This window comes from Urocitellus parryii, chromosome 8 (genome assembly GCF_045843805.1).
Source record: "Urocitellus parryii isolate mUroPar1 chromosome 8, mUroPar1.hap1, whole genome shotgun sequence".
Classification (NCBI taxonomy): Eukaryota; Metazoa; Chordata; class Mammalia; order Rodentia; family Sciuridae; genus Urocitellus; species Urocitellus parryii.
The window spans coordinates 25,791,353-25,812,389 of NC_135538.1; the positions used below are offsets into that span (position 1 = coordinate 25,791,353).

General features: G+C 39.2%; 1 protein-coding gene across 1 annotated transcript in view; it reads right to left on the bottom strand.

Moving 5' to 3' along the window:
* The window catches only part of Heca (hdc homolog, cell cycle regulator), a 44,794-nt gene extending 24,744 nt beyond the window's left edge, over nucleotides 1-20,050 (bottom strand). The window contains exon 1 of the mRNA XM_026391873.2: nucleotides 19,590-20,050. Within this exon, the coding sequence (XP_026247658.2) occupies nucleotides 19,590-19,860 (271 nt within the window). The 5' untranslated portion in view covers nucleotides 19,861-20,050. The remainder of the gene's footprint in view (nucleotides 1-19,589) is intronic.
* Between the last annotated feature and the right edge of the window lie 987 nt (nucleotides 20,051-21,037).

Consider the following 21,037-nt stretch of genomic DNA (forward strand, 5'->3'; position numbering starts at 1 on the left):
TTAAGTTGTAACACAGCATCCCCAAAATGTTGTACCTGCCTCTTCTCTCTTGATGAGCCCTAAAGTGGAGGCCAAAGCCAAAGCAGAATTGGCCCACTCACTTTACCACTGGAATCCTAATACTACAGCTAAAAAGACCATGGCTTTTCCTCTTCCCTAGGATATTCCCCAAGTAAAAATATAACTGCATGATTAACTGCCAAACTGGGTCATCAGCAGACCTGTCAGGGAATACAACCCATAACTCACTGCTTTCATCATCTTCCAAAAGCTCAACTGGGAAATAATTTTTATGAAATGTTTCATAGGTGACATGATGTCTACACTCTCCTCCAGATCAGAACTCCAGTAGAGCAGTTTAGTTTCAGTGTTATCTTAAAGGAGTCCAGGGATTTTGTTCAGGGGTGTAAAGAGAATGTCTTTTAGGTGCAGTACGCACTCTCCAGGTAGCCAGGCCTCTACCTCAGCCCCTTATACTTATTCACATACTAGGCCCCAGAGTCAATTGGGTGTGGGACTTCTGTGCAAGATAAAATCAATCACTCAATTAAGCCAGATGGCCAAGAGCTGGTTACCTCAACCACACTGTTTCATTCCCTTGACAGACTGCTTTTAATGATGCCAGCAGGTTTCATACATTTGTTTTATTTATAAATGGACATTGCAAATGATTAAGCGACTGCTTTTTGTTTTCTAATCTGATGGGTATTATAAAGCACACCACTGCTGCTGTTTGCTTCATCTGTACTGGAAATCTGAAAACTAAATTTGTGACCTACCTTTCAGAGCAGTTCAGAACATGCATTTTTTTTCCCCTAACAATATTATCTTTACTATTAATATCTTCACTTATTATTCATCTTACAGTATTATGTGTACTTTTGAAAGCCAGTTTAAATTTAGAATAAAGATCCAAATAATCAAAAAAATCTATTTGTCAACTCCTAATTTTCAAATATGCATTTGACAAATGTGCATTAAAGCCGGTACTTGATGGGTGCCAAAATTACTAGTGCTTATATTCCAAAGCTAGTCAGAAATAGGTGCCCACTTGACCTCAATGCAAATACAATGAGCATCCTCCTCTTTGCTGTAACACAGGATTTTGAACCTTGCCAGTCTAGTAGTTTTACTTTATCCTTTTTGTGTCAGACACTGAAACAAAAGAATATAAAACAAAAAAATATAAAACTCAGAATATGTACTGCCCTGGGCTCAATCCCTAGCACCAAAAATCAAGACAAAATAAAATGGTCAAATAGAGGATATTCTGGGTAGTTGATTAAAAGTCATCAGAGATGAGGAAATATGCAAAAAAGTATATTATGTACATTCCAGGATGCCTTAAAATTCAAACTGTAAACTTCGTGTAGGAAACATTTCAAAGTATCATGAAGAAATCAGTTCTCTTAGTGGGTTTTTATGGACACTTGCCTAAGAAAAGAGTCTTCAAACTTTCCAGGACACTAATACATTTTATATGGGCAATTTTTTTATAATAGCTATTCTTTAAGAAGGACCCTGTTCTAAGAGATAAAAGTAAACTACCAGACTCGTCTTAGGGTTAAATATTTGTTTCATAACATAGTTTGGATCTGGAATAAACCCCAAGGCTATATCCTCAACTTGGTGCTACTGAGAAGTGGCAGAAACTATAAGAGGTAGGACCTAGTGTGGAGATCTTAGGTCACTGGGGGCACAGGTCCTTAGGGGAACTGAAACCCTGGGTTCTTCCTCTCTTTTTCATTTTGTAGCCATTAGAGCAGTTTCATTCCACCACATGTTACTGCTAGCAAGTTGGCCCCACAGGGCTTTTCACCATTAAGTAAGCTCTAGCCTAGGAATAGGGCTTTTTACCAGTAAGTGAATAAACAGGGCTTTTCACCAGTAAGAGAGCTCTGTGAGTCAGGTCAACCAGACTTGCCTTACAAATGAGGCTTTACCAGGGAGCATCAGGACAGGTCAAATAGTTACAATTCTCTGGGGCTAGGGGTTTGGGGAAACTCCCAACCTATTCTTCACCCTCCATGAGTACTTACTAGTCCACTAGTTTTGAAAGCTACCGCGGAGGTAGGGAGAGGGGGTAGAAACAAGTCAAGTTAAAACACAACAGTGCTCACCATTCTTGCTATGATTCAGCCATTTCTTGTGAACAAACACTCTTAGAGTTACTATAAAACTCTAATTAACTTCCAGAATTTTGAAAAGTGGTTTTTGTAATTTTTGCCAGTGTTCTTGTTGCTTTTACGGACAAGTAGATTTCTGGAGGTCCTCACTCTTCCATTCTAGAAGTTTTTCTTCAGTTTACACATACATAAATGACAAAGTTTACAATAAACCAGAAACAGTATCCTTTGCATCTATTTAATAAACTTTTGAAAACAAGATGGTGACTATTTAAAATATACAAGAGTGGAAATAAATTTAAAAAGTTTGATTACCACCAGATCAGTATTCTGAAGACTAGACTATGATCATGTTATATACACATTCTGAAACCTCAGAAACAGAGTAAAGTCCCACATCCCTAGGTTTTGTACAAGGAGTTCCAAAACTAGGCCCAGGCTGGTGTTTCTACCTGATCACCCACCAGGCCATATGCAAAGTCTCTACTTTAACCTTGACCCCTCTATGTCACATCAATGGAGAAATCAGATGAGAATGGGAAGAACTGGGCATAGAAGCTAACTGTGCCCCACACCACACCTCAAATTCATAGGGTATTTAAGAATCATTTCTTGACTAACTGGTAAGAACATTTTTGGCAAAAACTAAAAAGGACTTTTATGTTTGTGTGATACTGAGGATTGGACCCAGGGCCTCACACATGCTACACAAATGCTCTACCACTGAGCTACCTCCCCAGCCCTTAAAAAGAATTTACTAGGTTTTCTCAGATATTTTTGAGACATTTTCTTTACTGATAATAAAAAGCAGGGGCACCATGGCATGTACCTATAATCCCAGCTATTAAGGCGACTAAAGCAGGATATTACATGTTTGGGGCTGGACTGAACAACTCCATCTCAAAATAAAATATTTTTAAAGGGCTCAGTGGTAGAGTGCCCCTGGGTTCAATCCCCAGTATCCAAAAGTAAATAAATAAATAAAACTAAGTTCTATACATAAAGAAAAGTTAGTACTTATAAAAATATTTTTTCAGCTTGTTTTAATTAGTATAGGAGCTACAATAAGATCACTTAAGCATATCTGCCTTAGTCTCTGATTCACTTTAACCTCCCTTATATTATTTTAGTGTGAGAAACTACTATAAAGTGGACAGCAAATTGAACACACTGTGATTATGTCCAGTTAAACATGTTTGTATGCTTAAAGTAGGGTTTAAACACATGGTTTTTACTCGGGCAAACCACTCTAACCAAATAAATATGGATGCTTCACATTTAAAAAACAAAAGGCCACAAAACCCCAACCAACTCTTCAACTAAATTTAACAACTTGAACTTTTAATGTTCTCTCAATATATTCAGTCTATTCTCCTAGATCCACTTTTTTTTTAACTTTCAATTAAAACCCACAAACCTATCCAGCCACAAATTCAAACTAAATAGAACACTTCTATTTTACCTATTTTTTATTTCTACTCTGGATTCAACACTTTGACAATAAGAAATCCACTTCAATAATGCCCATAAGGCAGAAAATTCATATTTTCTAGTCTAACAGAAGCTATATCAAGACCCAAAAGGACAGGGACCCAAGGTATGCCTGCTTTAGGCTGAGTGTCAGTATAAAGACAATAGTTTGTAGTTTTTCCTGAATGTTTCTTTAAAATACCAAAGTTCCATAAATAGAATACAGCAATCCCTAAACTCAGATTCTACAAACACTTTCTGAGCACACACTCCTTTAGTGATATGCCCAAGGTCATTCAGCTGTAAGTGGCTTCCATCCACATAGCACATAAATGGGATAAATAGCATTGAATAGAACTAGAGATCTAGCTCAGTGGTAGAGTACTTGCCTGGCAGGCTCAAGACCCTGGGTTCCATCCCCAGCACCACAAAAAAATAAATTAAAAAAAGAATCAGAGACAAAGACCAATAACTTGCGTAAACATATCACTGTACAAAGTTCTATAATTGAGAACAGGGCCTTACTCAAAATGTTCAATGCTCATGTTAATACTCAAACTTACTTAAAAACTAGGTATAAGATAAATTAAATTAATTTAATTAAAGAAGTATTTAAGCCCAATTAAAGCATAAAGGTTTCCTAATCCTAAACTTTGCACTACATAAAAACAGACAATGAGGCAAACCTACTCTAAAAAACTGCTAAACTCAAAAAGAGCAGGGGAAAGTTATGAGCAAAGGCTCACTATCATTCAATGAGAAAATAAAGCAACTTTTAGTCAAGAAACACCATTCTCTTGGAATTGAGAATTTTAAATTAGCAGAGACCGAGTATCAGAAGGTGAGCCTGCTTTGCCTGAACCGGGTCAATGGATTAGGTTAACACACCAACTCCCAATATGATTTTAAGACTACTATATTTAAATCAACATAGCCTCAGCACAGGTAGCTAAATTCATTTCCATACCCTACTTATCCCTAAAAGAAACTACATCTTTATACCCCTTGTTTTCCACATGCATATTCTGCCCTGCTGAACTCTCTGAAATGATACACTTTTTGCTCCCTTGCTTTGCCTCGAAAATAATCTAGTAAAAGCTTTTTAGTGATCACCCTAACATCATTTTGCTGGGATCTAGGGAAAAAAAGACAAGCCTTTGCCTGGGGCCACTCTTCACAGACTATTTCTGAAATGCTACATCAGCAACCAACAAGCAAGTTAAATCTGTTGCAACAAGGAAAGACTTGTCAAAGAAGAAGGCATGTCTAAGTCTCATTACACACTTCAATAAAAATGAAAACGACCCAAGATTCAGTCATGATTATGTCTTAGCCTAGCAGTTCACCACATATACTCTCTCAAATCAGCTTGCTATAATACAACTTGTTTTTAAGAAAAGAGTTCACAAAATTTTCTAAGGAAACTCCAAATTCTAGACTATACTTTGATATTTTAAGCTAGTGATATTATTATAAGTAGATATCCATTCCTTATCCAATTACCAGCTCATGTGGAACCCAGATGTAATTTTGTACTATGGATGTTTCTAGGTTTTGGATTTTCTTTTTTTTTGGCAGTATTAGAGATTGAACCCAGCTCCTCACACATGCTAGATGGGTTTGCCAGTGTTCTTGTTACTTTTATGGACGAGTAGATTTCTGGAAGTCCTTACTCTTCCATTCTAGAAGTCCTTCTTCAGTTTACACATACATAAATGTGAGGCAACCAACCTGGCACTGAGCTACATTCCCAGCCCACTATGGCCATTGTCAAAGACTCAAAACCATTCATTTCAAACTAGAGGAAAAAATAATCTCCCATTTGCAAAAGAGTTACCAAAAAATCTAGAAATTTCTTTTTGGCATAAGAGAATTTGTCATATTATATATTAAAAGTTTATACAATTACATTCTAAATGAATTCTAACTAGTATTTCCAAATTCAAGAGAATAAAACATTTCAAATTAATTCTTTTAAAATGTTTCCAAGTCATCTTCAGATCACATATCTCATAGAAGAGTAAAAAATGTTAGGAGAAAAAGTGATTGCTCCAAAGTCAAAAATTTCAAATCTGAATCTCAAGCATGAAGCTTAGAAAATTTTTTGTCAACCCAATCCTAAGAAATAAAGTGATTCCACATATACATATGAATACATATATGTAACAAGTATCTCATGCCCATAGAAACTGATTTGATAAAATCCACAATATAGTTTGGTAAATGCACAATTCTATAACCTAATTTAAAATTATTAAATGGGATATAAGGAAACAAAATGAAAGTCCTATGACCATTTCAAAATATTTTATATCAACACTTAAACTCCAATTGCATATGACCCTAGAGGCAGGTAAAGAGCAGAAAGCAAAAAGGCCTGAAGTGAATCAACATATAAACTATGCAATGCATAACTACAAATCCAGTCACAATGGTAAATCATGCAGTACAACATGCAATAGTTATAATCAAAGTGAACTATGCTGTTAAAATGAAGCCAAGGAAAGCCTGGGGATGCGATGATTCACAGGTCACAAGGAAACAATCCCCAAATCAGCTATACTCATCTATACCTGTATTCACAAGTGAACGAACTCTCCTTATGGCCCAGTGCCACAGTCCTTCCCTACTGTGGGGTTGGGAAGGTCCCTTGAAGTAACTCTGGAAGGGCTCACTTAAGGAACTGGACTTTCACTGAAAATAGTAATCAAACAAACACTGAAGATTTTCCAGTAAAAACCACACAGGAAGGGCTCCCAGATCCAGCCTTGCCAAGAAAAAAAAAAAAAAAGGCTACCCACAAGAAGCAGAATATAGATTTTGGAAGATCAACATTTACTGCAAACCAAGGGAGTAAGTAAGCCAAGGTCTACCTGGTTCTTCCAATTAAAAATAATCCCTAATTGGGAAGCAGCCACACTACATCACAAACTGAGATCCCCAAAACCTGTATTAAAAAACCCCAAATCACTGCACAAGTATTTGCTTTTTCAAACTGCACTATGATTTGCAGACTTTGTCACAAACAATACCATGATATCTTCACTTTCTCCAGATAAACTTGGACTGGGAAAGGTTCAGTGGACTTGCAAGATGGCATAGCCAGTTCTATAGCTCTGGCCTATGCCTTCCAAATCTTACACTCTTTTGAACAAGCAGTAAGCATGGGAACCTTTTCCAAATCACAGATATTTGAGAAGGTACAAGGGCTGCCTGGATCAGCGTGATGCACGGTATGTGAATAAACTCTTACTTCGATTGAGTGCTATGTTCTCATTTTATTAGCATACACATGTAATTTCAGTTCAAGTGCCAAAATGAGAAAAATGAGAACTTTCTTCTGACTTGGCATTTAAGTCTGTTATCACAAGCAAGATAGGGGCAATTTAGCCTTAAGAGATCTCAGTTTGCAGTTTGGTTCTTAAGAACTGGCGATAACAAGTACATAATGGGCCTTTATCTTCAAGTTTCAAAGTCCTACTGAGCTGGTATAAAAACTGCAGGGATTTTAGAAATGTGAAAGAGACAGGTGTTGAACACTGGAGCTCAGCTGTCTACTAGACAGTAGTGGCCAGAGACATAGGAGAGGTCAGGGAGAGCAGCAAGAATTGCAATCAACTGCAAACAGAACCTCCCAAACTGGAAAAAAGAAAAATAGAACCTTACAAATGTAACAGCATTACTGTGACTGATATTCAAATGAAATATACGCTAACCCTATGCCATGCTCAAAACATTCTGCCCACAAGTAACTTCACAAATTTTTCCACTCTCCCCTACCTTAACTAAAGTTCTAGTTCTGTGTAGATGTTATAATAATAAAAACATTTCTAGTCAGCAAGGACCACCTTAAATAAAGCTGCAAGACAATAATCTAGGGAAAACATATGCCAAAGATTATCCTGAATGTACAAACACTTCATGCAAATCAAAAAGAAAACAAATATCTTATTAGTAAAATGTACAAAGATCACAAATAATAAAATGTACAAATATACAAAAATATACAAATAATCAGTATACACAGAAAAAGATATTTACTTACTGAGAATTCTAAAACTCAAATAAAAATATCAAAGCGAGGGCTGGGGATGTGGCTCAAGTGGTAGCGCGCTCGCCTGGCATGCGTGCGGCCCGGGTTCGATCCTCAGCACCACATACCAACAAAGATGTTGTGTCCGCCGAGAACTAAAAAATAAATATTAAAAAATTCTCTCTCTCTCTCTCTCTCTCTCTCTCTCTCTCTCTCTCTCTCTCTCTCTCTCTCTCTCCTCTCTCACTCTCTCTTTAAAAAAAAAAAATATCAAAGCGAGACCATTTTTTTCTATCTGGCAAGATAAAAATGGCAATGAAAATTTACATCAGGGAATGTGAATGAGCACTCCATAAGCTCGGAGTGTGGCTCAGTGGTAGGATGCTTAACTAACATGTGCAAGGCCCTGGGTTAAGTCTCCAGTACTAAGGAAGGAAAAGAGCACTCCTTACATTGCCAGTGTTAGTATAAACAGGCACAGTGTTAGTGTACAGGCAAACCCTTTCTGAAGATAGGTTTGGCAATACATATCTAACCAGTGATCCCACTTTTAGGAATTTACATTCAAGAAGAGACTCATGTCCTACTGATGAACTCTAGTCCATTAAGAACAGAAGTGCCAGCTCAAACATTCACAATCTCCAAACTGCCAAATCCAGGAATTCCTTCTATAGTACAGAGAAGGAATAAGATAAATGGGTACAATGCATGAGTACTTCCTTAGACAAAGTACTGCCTTATAAATTTAATTTCAGTCTAACTATCAGAATAAGCATGAATTCTTTTAAAAGCAATATAAACACACATACTGCTTCTTTAAATGTTTTTATACTGAACTTAAGTCCTCTACCTGAAAAGCCTGCATATAGTTTTGCATTATTTATGCATTATAAAGGTGGTCAAGATGAACCCAATTTTGGCATAAGGATTAGATACGTTTCTCTTCACTCAAACATACCTTTTCTGCAAGAAGGAAAGAAGGCCAACCCCTGATACTTGGCATCCTCAAATGCAGGAGCTGGGCATGGGGCACACACCTAAAATTATACCTGTAATCCCAGTGACTTGTGAAGCTGAGCCAGGAGGTTCATAAGTTTGAGGCCAGCAATTTAGAGAGGTCCTAAGCAACTTAGCAAGACCTGTCTCAGAAACTAAAAAAGACTGGGGAGCGAGGTGTGCTGCTGGGGATATATCTCAGTGGTAAAGAAACACTGGGTTCAATCCCCACAAAAACAAACAAGCAAACATAGATTGTAGGGTACTGCACCTGGCTTCTAGTAAGCACTTAGAAAACAGAGTTGTGGTACCTTCATTGTTCCTGACACTGCTTCTCCTTTATGCAGCTTCCCTGAGTTCTACAGTCCTAATATACTTATCATCAAGAATCTTACACAGATTGAGGTTGTGGCTCAGTGGTAGAACACTTGCCTAGCATGTGTGAGGCTCTAGGTTTGATCCTCAGCACTACATAAAAAGATAAATAAATTAAAAAAGGTATTGTGTCCATCTACAATTAAATATATAAAATCTTACTTAATTTGCTCCTGTACTGCAACACAGCATCTTTACTCTAAAACTAATAGCCTAATATAATGGAATCTTATCATTATAGAGCTAAAGTTACTTTAGTATGTAAGCCCTGCAAGATAAGAACAGACAGGAGGAATTGGAAACTGAAAGAAGTCACTAAGTTACCCTGTGTTGGATATTCACATTTCTGCCTCTACCACTGAAGGGCACTTCTATTTCTCAATGCCAGCCTCTCTCCATGATTTCTGGCATCACTTCTTGGTGCTGTCTATATCTGTTCATTAACACCCATCACCAACTATCCCACACTCAAGCTTCTCTGATTACAGGCCATATCTGCTACCAATCAAAAACAGCAAGAACTTGATTCTGTATATTCCCTGGGTTCCATTTCTGCCCAGACACTGAGTTGTGTTAGGCATAGCAAGTTGTTTTACAATAGAGTTCTATTAAATATCCTATCATCATATTCAGGAGTGCTCATTTAGAAACATAAAACAAAGTTTGTGATTCAATTTCTACATTAGTATAGAAAGACTCTCCTGAAATGTTTCTATAACTTGAAGGGACATGATCTAAAGTATAATCAAACTTATGCTTACCCCTAAGGAAAAATACATCTCCTTAACTTACAAGAGAAATCCAATACACAGCTAACTTTTGCCTAAATGTGTGCTCTTGATCAGTTTTGTTATAGGCATATGCCTCAAGGCATTCTATTTCTAATGAATTCCCAATAAAATGAAATAACAGAAATATAACATACGGGCCACCTTTTGCTATCTGACTCTGTAATTGCTCTTTTGGGGGTGTGGCAATATTTATTGAAGGGACTCACAATATGCCATTATGGTACAGAAATTATTTTGAGCTGAAATTTCTTGTCTAAAAGCAGAACCTTCCCAAAGAACTCAATTATCATAAATCCCCTCCCCGAGAGCAACCAGGAAAGACTGATATTCTCTCTCTCTCTCTCTCTCTCTCTATATATATATATATATATATATATATATATCTCCACACACACACAACAGCAGAATGCATTACAATTCTTATTACATATATAGAGCTCAATTTTTCATATCTCTGGTTGTATATATAGTATACTCACACCAATTTGTGTCTTAATACATGTACTTTGGATAATAATGATTATCATATTCAACCATCATTAATTTCCCCATGCCCCCTCCCTTCTCCTTCCACCTCTCTGCCCTATCTAGAGTTCTATTCCTCCCATGCTCCCTTCTCCCTATCCCACTATCAATCAGCTTCCTTATATCAAAGAAAACATTCGGCATTTGTTTTTTGGGGATTGGCTAACCACACTTAGCATTATCTTCTCTTACTCCATCCATTTACCTGCAAATGTCATGATTTTATTCTCTTTTATGATGAGGAATATTCCATTGTATATATATGCCACATTTTATTTATCCATTCTTCTACTGAAGGGCATCTAGGTTGGTTCCACAATTTAGCTATTGTGAATTGTGCCTGTGTCCCTGTAGTATGCTGTTTTTAAGTCCTTTGGGTATAGACCAAGGAGAGGGATAGCTGGGTCAAATGGCGGTTCCATTCCCAATTTTCCAAGAAATCACCATACTGCTTTCCATATTGGCTGCACCAATTTGCAGTCCCATCAGCAGTGTATAAGTGTACCTTTTTCCCCACATCCTCGCCAACACTTATTGTTGTTTGTATGCATAACAGCTGCCATTCTGAATGAATCAATAAATAGGATGGACTCAAACTAAAAAAGTTTCTTCTCAGAAAAAAAAAATCTGTGAGGTGAATAGAGAGCCTACATACTTGGGAGCAAATCTTTACCCTTCACACATCAGATACAGCACTATTCACTAGGGTATATAAAGAACTCAAAAAAGCTAGACACCAAAAAAAATAAAATAAAAAATAACTCAATCAATAAATGGGCCAAGGACCTGAAGAGACACTTCTCAGAAGATGATGTACAATCAACAAACATGAAAAAATGTTCACCATCACTAGCAATTAGAGAAATGCAAATCAAAACCCCTCTAAGATTTAATCTCACTCCAGAACTGACTCTTATTACCAGAAATGACTAGTCTCCACATCAAACAGACATTATCACAAAACTATTATATATCCATCTATTCTCCTAAAAGCTCATTCAAAAAAAATCATTTGTTTTCCTGTAAGTACTTGTTCCCCCATCTTTTTCCATTAAACTGGTATAGAAGCCCCAAATTCTAAGCACCTTTGAGTCAAGTTTTTTCTCTGATGAAATGTCCTTTCTCTTGCTAATCTATTTTTTATCAATTTTCAGGCCCTCAAATACAGAGCCTAAGAGGGCAGAGCAAAAGTTTTTCCTTTCCAGCAATATAAATCTATGAAATGCACTGTATTATGCCCCTACATCAGAATCATGTTTTCTTATTAAATGCAGCTTAATCAATTATATGATTAACATTTAACACTTCCTCTTTTAAGTCTTCGTTTTTCTCACTTTTCTTTAAATAACTTTTCTTCTTGTTTCTAACCCAGACTATTTTCAAGTATTATCCTAAGTACTTTCCCTTTCTACTCCTGACAGACAACATATAAATTTTAAGTGTTAGAAACACTACTCTTTGCCAGTTTAAAAAAGCTCAAGGACAATCAAGCTAAACTATCTTGTCGATTAAATAGAGCAAAATGCTATTTTGCCAACCACAGAAAAATTCAAAACTTTTGAAATAAACAGAACTAAAATACACAGTCACTTTGTGCAAAATAATGACACTGCCTGTCACAAGAGTTTGCTTTAAAATTAAAAGATGATAAAAATAAAATAAAAAATTAGTCCAACCAGATACAGAGATATACACTTGCTACCAAGATGAAAAAAAAAAAAAAAAACCTTAGGGACAATTCCCTCCCTCTAGAGTAAACCCATCTGCTCAGATGGTCCCAACTCTCCCTCCTAGCATTTAGTTTTTTGAAGTTAACCTCAATTAGCTAACCTCCCATGGCTCAGAAAGCACAGCGCTGCTAGTTCCCACAATTAAGACTGGGTGCTATGACACTGTCATCCTCCTGGGCAGAAAAACAGTGTGTGTGCCATGTGTCCACTGCTTCCACTGGAAAAATCACAATCAAGGGCCTATGGCAAGTTCAACCTCCAATTTCTGACTAGCTATATCAAAATATAACCATCCTGTTAAAATGTACAACAGTGTAAACAAGCTTATCAACTTCCTATGAGTATCCCATTTTGCAGATTCAGCTGATCATGTCCCCCAACAAAGCTTGGTGGATAGTGTCTGGTTCTTCACTGACTACAAAACAACTTGTTTGAATGTCCAGCCCCAGGCCTGTTGGAGTTGCTACCAATGCACCTTAGAACAGCCATATCAAACTCCTGGCAGCAACTAGAGCAAGGAAGGCCCTTTCCCACTCCTGCCTGAAATATTCTTCTTCAGCCTTCAGAATTTACCACCTCTCTTTCTTCAGTACTCAACTCTTTTCCTCTAGAAAATCGTTTTTCTGCTAAGCACCCATAGCACATTTTTCATGGCCCCTGGTATTTACAGGTCTCTCTGCTAGCTTCACTATGAATTATACTTGAAGGGTGTGGATTCTGATGCCTCCAAGTATAATTCTATATTATATACTTTCAGTCATGGTAGACAATAAGCACATAATAAATGTTCAGTAAATGAATGAGTGCAGAGAAAACAAAACAATGAGCAAAGGAATGAGGAAATAATGAATGAATTCTCCACTTGTTGCCTGGAGAGGAAAAAAAGGGTTTTTCAGGCAATTCTCAAGCCCTGGCTGATCTGATCCTAAAGGATACCCTGGGCTCTTTGCTTCCTTTCAATTATTCATCAATTCCACATACTCAACTTTACTCCTCCATCTTCAAATTCAATCTCTAAATTTAATCCAACATTCTACTATCTCACGTTCCTGCTTCTTACTTCACAGCTGCCCATGTGTAGTACATGTAATAACCTACTTGTATTTATTTTGATAGAAGGAAAATATAACCATTTTTGCATGTTGTTTATCACCTTTTTCTTTTTCATTCAACATCTGATTTTTTCCAGCTAAACCATGATCAGAGAGAGATGAAAGGGGAAGAAAAGCAGATTACTTACCTTCAAAGCACTTCCTGAATAAAAATCTGTATGACGCCAGAGTAGTCTTTACATTTATACTAAGGAAACCCTCAACCACCTTCTTAATGCCTCAGTATCTGTTCTTAAGAGCATGACAACTTGGAAGTTTTATACTTGGATAAGGCTGAACAAACCACAAACTTATAAAGCTATTGTTGATAGTGCCACTATGTTCCAGGCCCTTGCCAAGATCTTTCACGTAGACTGTTTTCCTTCAAAAACACCCGAAAGGTTTGCACTTAGAAAATGGAGGTTAAGAAAGGTTTTTGCCCTAAAGTCACTTTTTACTAAAACTGTGGCACTTAGCTCTATACCCAGCTCTGTTTAAAAATCCATGTTTACTACACTTTAAAAAACTCTAGGCCTTACTTCATAAGATTAAAATGATATAAGACAAAATTTCAAAGGCCTATGCCTGTGCTATGGCAAATTCAAACATAGTAAGCAATACTAATTCTTCACTAACTCTTTTACTAGTTACCAAAATATCATTCATCATTATTAGATAATTTGTTGAATCCCTGCAGACTACCAAATCCCTGAATACCATATAAGTCCCCAGCAGAAATAAAACTATGACAGCATCTGCTGCAGAATCTAGATCCAAACAGGGCCCTCCTGTTGCTGAACTATTTGGGGGTGCCAACAATCCTCCAGCATGCCTTTAAAATAACAAGAACCAGAGCCCAGTGAAGCCATGGGGAAAAGTCACTCTACAGAGTACTTTTAAACCAGTACAACCTTTCTAGTGCAATATGTCAGTATGTATTAAAATGCATAAAAAATGTGTATCTTTTGCACAAATCCTGATAAGAATTTAAGGAAGGCCTATGGTCCAAAAGTTTGTGCCCATCCAAAACTCATGTTGAACTTAATACCCAATGCATATTAAAGGGATGGCCTTCAAGAGGTTATTAGGCCATATGGGCTCTGCCTTCATCGATGGGATTAACGCCCTTATTTTTAAAAAGGACATTAATGAGGAATAAAATACGCCCCTTCTACCTATTCTTCCCTGTGAGGATGCTATGAGAAAATGTCATCCATAAAACAGGCCCTTACAAGGCACTGAATATGAAAAAATTTTAGAAGGCTACAAGAATACATATCAAGGGGCTGGGGATATGGCTCAAGTGGTAGCGCGCTTGCCTGGCATGCGTGCGGCCCGGGTTCAATCCTCAGCACCACATACAAAGATGTAGTGTTCGCCGAAAACTAAAAAATAAATATTAAAATTCTCTCTTTTTTTTAAAAAAAGAATACATATCAAAATGTTAATAATGGGGATCTCAAAGTGGTGAGATTGTATGTTTAACTAGAAATTTTTTTTTTAAAACTTGGCTTTTTTAAAGAGTTTCTGCAAATGCTCATTTTATCCTTGGAAAAATAATTTAAAAAACACAATATTTTCAACTATATAAGACTCTTATGAACGCCGAAGATTTGGTGATCAAAATCAGTTAGGACAGATCTTTTTTCCCCTTAAAATGTTCCTTCTGGGCTAGGGATATAGCTCAGGGATACAGCACTTGCCTATTATGTGCAAGGCCCAGAGTTCAATCCTCAGCACTGCCAAAAAAGAAAAAACAAATCTCCTTCTGTTACCCTCAAGTTCCTTAATTATATTGTCCATAGCTAAAATCTGAAGTAAATTCAGGAGGGTTAAGTGGCAAGAGATTTCTCAGTTTTATCTGCTGTTTTCAATTTTCTGAAGAATGATATATATTCTCAGACTTACAGGAAAGTTTACATTGAAGGTTTAGTTACTACTGGAACTGAAGCACAGGTCGTATAACAAGTAAAGAAATAAAGAACAGACTGTGCATAAAGCACCATTAGTGAAACACTGAACAATTCTTCACTATAACATACATAAATCCACAGGAAGAATCTATGATGGATGAGGCAGTATTTTCTAAGGCCTTACCTTTTCTTTTTGTTGTTGTTGTTTTTGCCTGCACAGTCCCTTTGCAGCTCCACTGCAAAGGTGAATTTCAAAAGACAATGTCCAAAAGCAGCACATATTTTTAAAGTCCTAGCAACACCAATTTCTAGATGAAGCAAGAAAATGCTTGCAAGATAATAATACTGCCCTACATATTTCTTAGATCCTCAATAGATATTCTTTAATATAAAAATAAACAGTAGGCAAACACGCCTTATTTTCCTTCTAATGGATACTGCTAATTTATACGTGTAATAAGAACTAATGTAAACACCTAAAATGAGACTCTTTATATATTTTATGTATGGAGTTATAAAACGTATACTTAGTGGTCTCAATACCCAACAAAATTGAAATCTTCATAGGGAACAGGTGGTATTCCAAAAGAAATCTACTTGCAAACAGAACGTATGGGATTCAGTACACAATTTCCCAAGGAAACAATGGTATAATGGTGTTTAACTCCCACTCTGGCCCACAAAGCCTATTCAGATGTTAGTGAGAAATATTTATACCACATCTGCATTTTACATGAGTGGTAACTGGCAATCTAAGTAAAGAAACCAGTAATACTAGGGGAGTTAAGAGTCCCTTTGTACAAAGGATCTCCAATCGAAAAAAATGCCACCCCCAAGGTCATATCCCCCCCTTCTAGAGGGCAGCCCAAGGCCAAATAACCAGTCAGTGTCTTGAGGTGATATACTCTGATGGACTATCCAAGACCAGAGCTTTCCCTCCTCTACCAGTGTATCACAGTTCAACTCTTCCCTCTGTTGAAATCTACTTCTTCCCCTCTCCTACTAGTCAGGAGCACTCTCTGACAAACTTCCTGCACATACATATCTGTCTCAGAAATTATTTCTAGGATCTGAAACAAACAGCTAATATTTTATAAGCTCATATTTTAAGTATTACACTGTCCTAGTGTATCTATTACATATAATAGATACAGATAGGTTGCTATGTATGGGTATGTACTATCTCATTTTACACATACAGAAAGTACAGCTCAGAGAAGTTAAATTATTTGACCAAGGTCACTTTTAGGTCTACCAAATGCAAGTCCAATCACTAATTCCATTTACTAGAAAAGAGTTGTTGAATAACTTGAGGCAGAACCAGCCAAGGATTCCAGGGGCAGTCAGGAATGAGTGCCATGGTGAACCATGCTCAGCCACAAAACAGGAATTCATAAAATACTTGGGATCCAGGCCCAATGAAAACTAGATACACAATGATCAAGGTTTCATACAGTTTTAGGCCTAAAGCAGAAAAGAAAGGCCTAAAGGAACTAGAATTTCAGAATGAAAGTACACCATTATAACCTATTGCATGATTACTAGATCCTAAAAATAATGGTTGGCAAACCTTGTCCACCTACAATAGAAATGCTACAATATGGGTAGACACATGTTTACTATGTAGGAGGAGGTTTCCTTAATTTGTATTCCAGCCCCTGAAAATGTTTCATAAACTAGTATCTCAAACTTATATCCAACAAATTTGTTATTAGAGGTATGATATCTTTACATTTAATATTCTATTACTTGTTCAAATGCACGACAGCAACCAGTTCAACTTGAATTCCAACCATGCCAGAGCCTCTGCAAGCTTTCCCTAGTTAGTAACTTCTTTTGTAAAGAAGGAACAACTAAAGGCTAATGTTACAATGTTCTGATAGCCACACTGTTCAAAAGCTACAAGACATTAAACCATCCTATAAATTCTAAACAACTACAAATAAAAACTATTATCTTTAAGTCATTAAATTTGCACGTTTGCAGATGTAGATAAAACTAGTCATCAATGAGAATAAACCATTTAGAAGTTTTAACAATATAAATTTACTACTTCCTTGAAATAACTTATTCATAATTTTCATAATCACAAAATCTAGTGTTATAGTTACATTAGTTGTTATTTAGAAATACTAAAAATAGCTCAATTCAAGTAATTTTTTTTAAAGAGAGAGAGGGGGGATTTTAATATTTATTTTTTAGTTTTTGGTGGACACAACATCTTTGTTTGTATGTGGTGCTGAGGATCGAACCCAGGCTGCACACATGCCAGGTGAGTGCGCTACCGCTTGAGCCACATCCCCAGCCCTCAATTCAAGTAATTTTAAATTTCAAAAACTAATTGGACCTTGGTTGAGTCTGAGAGTTTACAAATCTGATGCCCCCTTCTGTAAAAATTCAACCAACGCCTCCTTTCCATAACCCTACATCATACACATTTTTAAAAAGCATTTACAATTTCCTTATTCATTGATTTTGTACATAGGAGGCCTCAGCATCCATGTTCAGATAACACTGAATGCAGAAAATATTGACAGGTTCTTCAAACTAAGGCGAATCATTCACTGATATGTCACATATATACCAACCAAGAACTGGGCATCATAAAATTCAGCTTACTGCTACAAGTTTGTACCTTCTATGATCCTGATAATGGCAATATTTGGCCTTTTTCTTCTTTTCCCCATTTATTTAATAAAACAAGTTTCTACACAAAATGATAGCTTCACACATATATACAATACTGCTAAATTTGACTTTACCACTTCAAAGAAGAGTAATATCGGGCAAAATAACCAATTTAATGTTATTGAACTAGAAGTAACAACTACTTAAGAAGAAAACTTCCTCAAACCACTTTAAAGAGATCACATCTTTTGTAGCAAGAAAAGAGGAAGAGCCAACCTGAAGCTTTCACGGGAATGGGTGGGGGTGGGGGGTAAACCAGAGCAGGAATGCAAGCTCCATGAGGACCAAGATACCCAGTGTTGATTGCCATTGTATCCCCTACATTTTTAACACAGTACTCTAACATTGTAAGTGGTTAACATTTTTTTAATGAATAAATAAGAGCTATTATTCACAGTATTTGTGAGGGACTTTACTAAATTCATTACACACAACAAGCCTTTAAAATAACAAGAACTGAGGACTTGATAGAGGAACACTGAGCCTCACAATAACCCTATGAGGGATCAATTAAATTTTTTTCAATGTTATAGATGAAGAAATTGAGTCTCAGAAAAACTGATCTTCCCAAAATGACAAAACTCCAAAAGCCTAGGCCAAGAGTCTGTCTTAGCCAGTCTAAGCACCTTCCTTTCTGCCACATTAATATCAAAATGAAGTTTAGAGTTAGAAAAACAACAGAACATGGAGAATACAGACTGGCCAAAAGTTGTATTATCAAACATTCACAAACGAGCTAAGTTGTCTCCAAAAATAAAGAAACAAACCTTCCTACTTCAAAATTGCACAGACAGCGCAGGGGGCCTACAGTTCTCCTCGTAACAGGTTACACTAAACCTCCTGTGTTCTCAGCGCTGTGGGCTTCTTTTAAGTGCAGGTGCCCTTTTTAAAAAGTGATCTACATAAAGTATGGCTTCTAAAGCTGAAAGCTGTGTGCTCAAAGATAGATAAAAGGATCCTAACCTGCATTCACTAAAACATACATACCTACATGCTCTTCTCTGAAACACTGCCTGACCAGAGGAGTTACAAGAACTGTCCAAATAAGTGTTTGCCCAGAACCCTATAACGAAATCCTGTCACATCTTGGCTATTCCCTGCTTGTACTCTCAATTGGGAGCATGCAAGCACACACGTAAGATTATCAGGCTTCTTTCTAAAAGTGTGAAGCCGAACTATAGAGGATGATTTTTTTTTCTTAACTCCAGGCTGGGAACGGAAGTCAAGTTCAGATTCTCTTCCTTCCTCAAGCGAGCCAGAGAATTAAAGAGAGCGCGCGCGCGCGCGCGCGCGCGCGCGCACACACACACACACACACACACACACACACACACACACACACACACACCCTAATGTAAAAAAACGTCTCAGGGCCTCTTCACCTGCAGCAGTCGACGCAGCAAGCCTGGGTTTGCTGGCAACTAAGTCTCCCCCTGCACTGGGCAGAAAGACGGGGTGCGGGGAGCGCAGGACTGAATGAACTGGTGCCTAACTTTTCAATTCCATCATTCTTCTCAACTTGGGCAGCTCTTTCCTTCCTCCGGCCCGGGACCCACAGGGCTTCGCCTGAGCGGGCACTAAGGGCAAGATTGGAAGGGAGCGCTGCGACAGCCCAACACCCGGGCACCCTCGCAGTCGGGAGCACAGGCTGTCTCTAGCACGACAACGAGCAGGGCCCGCAGGTCGGTCCCCGCCACTAGGCGTGGGGAACGCGAAGGGCAGCCGCCGCGGGGCGGAGGGGCGGGGTGAGCACTTCCTGACTCGCATTGTCCACGCACCGCCCGCGCCACCCAAGGCCCCGCCACCTAGCCGTCCCGGTCGAGGACCAAGTTGGCGATTGCCCCGTCTTACCGTTCTTGGCGTCTCCCGCGGCAGCAGCCCCAGTGGCGGCCGCGGCGTTCGCGGCTCCGGTCCCTGCACCTCCGTTGCCCGCCGTGCCCCCGGTGCCCGCCGCGCCCGCCGCCGCCGCCCCGCAGGCAGCCACCGCCGCCAGGGCCCCCCCGGCCGCCGCGCCCGCCGCTCCCGCCGCAGCCAGGGCCCCGGCTCCATTTTCCTGCTCGTCTCCGCTGCTGTTGGCACGCTTGTTTTTGCGGCCGCCTTTGCTGTTTTTGGGGTTGGGCATCTCGCTCACGAAGGTCCAGGTGTCCGGCGTCAGCGAAGGAGGCGCCCCGCGGCGCGGTCGCTGCCGGCCCCGCACAGAGTCGGCAGAGCGGAGGGCGCGGGCCAGCGGCTCCTCTGGCGCCGTCTAGCCGCGCGGCCCGAGCCGCGCCATCCCGGCCGCCGCGCCCTCTCCGGCTTCCTGGAGCCGGCGCGCGGCCACCCGAGGCTTGCAGCCGCGCGGGCGCCGCGGGCCCGGGGCGCGAGCGAAACGCTCCCGAGCCTGAGGGAAAAGGCGGGTCTCAGGCTTGTTTTGATTTGGCTGGGCTGACACGCTCTGGGCCCGCCCCCTCCCGTGACGACACTGGGGATTCGGCTTAGCCGCGCCCGCCAGGTGACCTCACGGCTGGCCGGCCCGCCCGCGTGACGTCACGTCCCGCGCGGAGCCCGCCGCCTCCGAGTGACGTCATCGGGGATCCTGCGTTGTGGACCCTCAGAGCTCTGGGTCTGCGGACCGCCATTTCTGTGGCGGCCCAGACTACGTTACAATGACTCAGAAGTTGTTTGGTGGCTTTCTGACCTTTAAGTAATCGAGGCTTAAAACAATACTGTCTGGAAAAATAAGCAGGTGACTAGAAGAGGAAAGGAAATGAAAGGATTTCATGTTAACAATCCATGGGGTGGCTTTGCCATTCAGTAACAGTAAAGAAATAGGATTGAGTTCTGGATAATTGGGATGAGGAGCAGGGTCCCTGAAATGAACCCATCACAGTCTGTGGTAGAAACAGTTCCCTCAAACAGAACCCATCATTTGGGTACCTGGCTGAATGTTTTCTGTGACTATGCAGCAGGCCCAGTTTGGGAGAACCCCATACTGTAGGTAGCACTGAGTTGTCTTGAAAGATGTGTGGCCACCTTGTGAGGAAGAGGAAGTTAGAAAGTGACACCTGAGAAGATATGAGGACAGGGGATCACCGGGAAGAGTTTCATGTGATCTCCTTTCTGCAGCTGTGTTCTGCCTTTTCACAGGCCAGATCCTTCCCATCCCTGAGATCTCAGCCCAAATACATATATCACTTCCTTCAAAGTGATCCCAAAGACATCTTCCCAGAAAAGCAGCCAGAAGTATTGCCCTTTATTTTCTTTATCTACCTGTAATTATGTTGGCATTCAACATGTTTACTTATTTCTTGTCTGTCTTT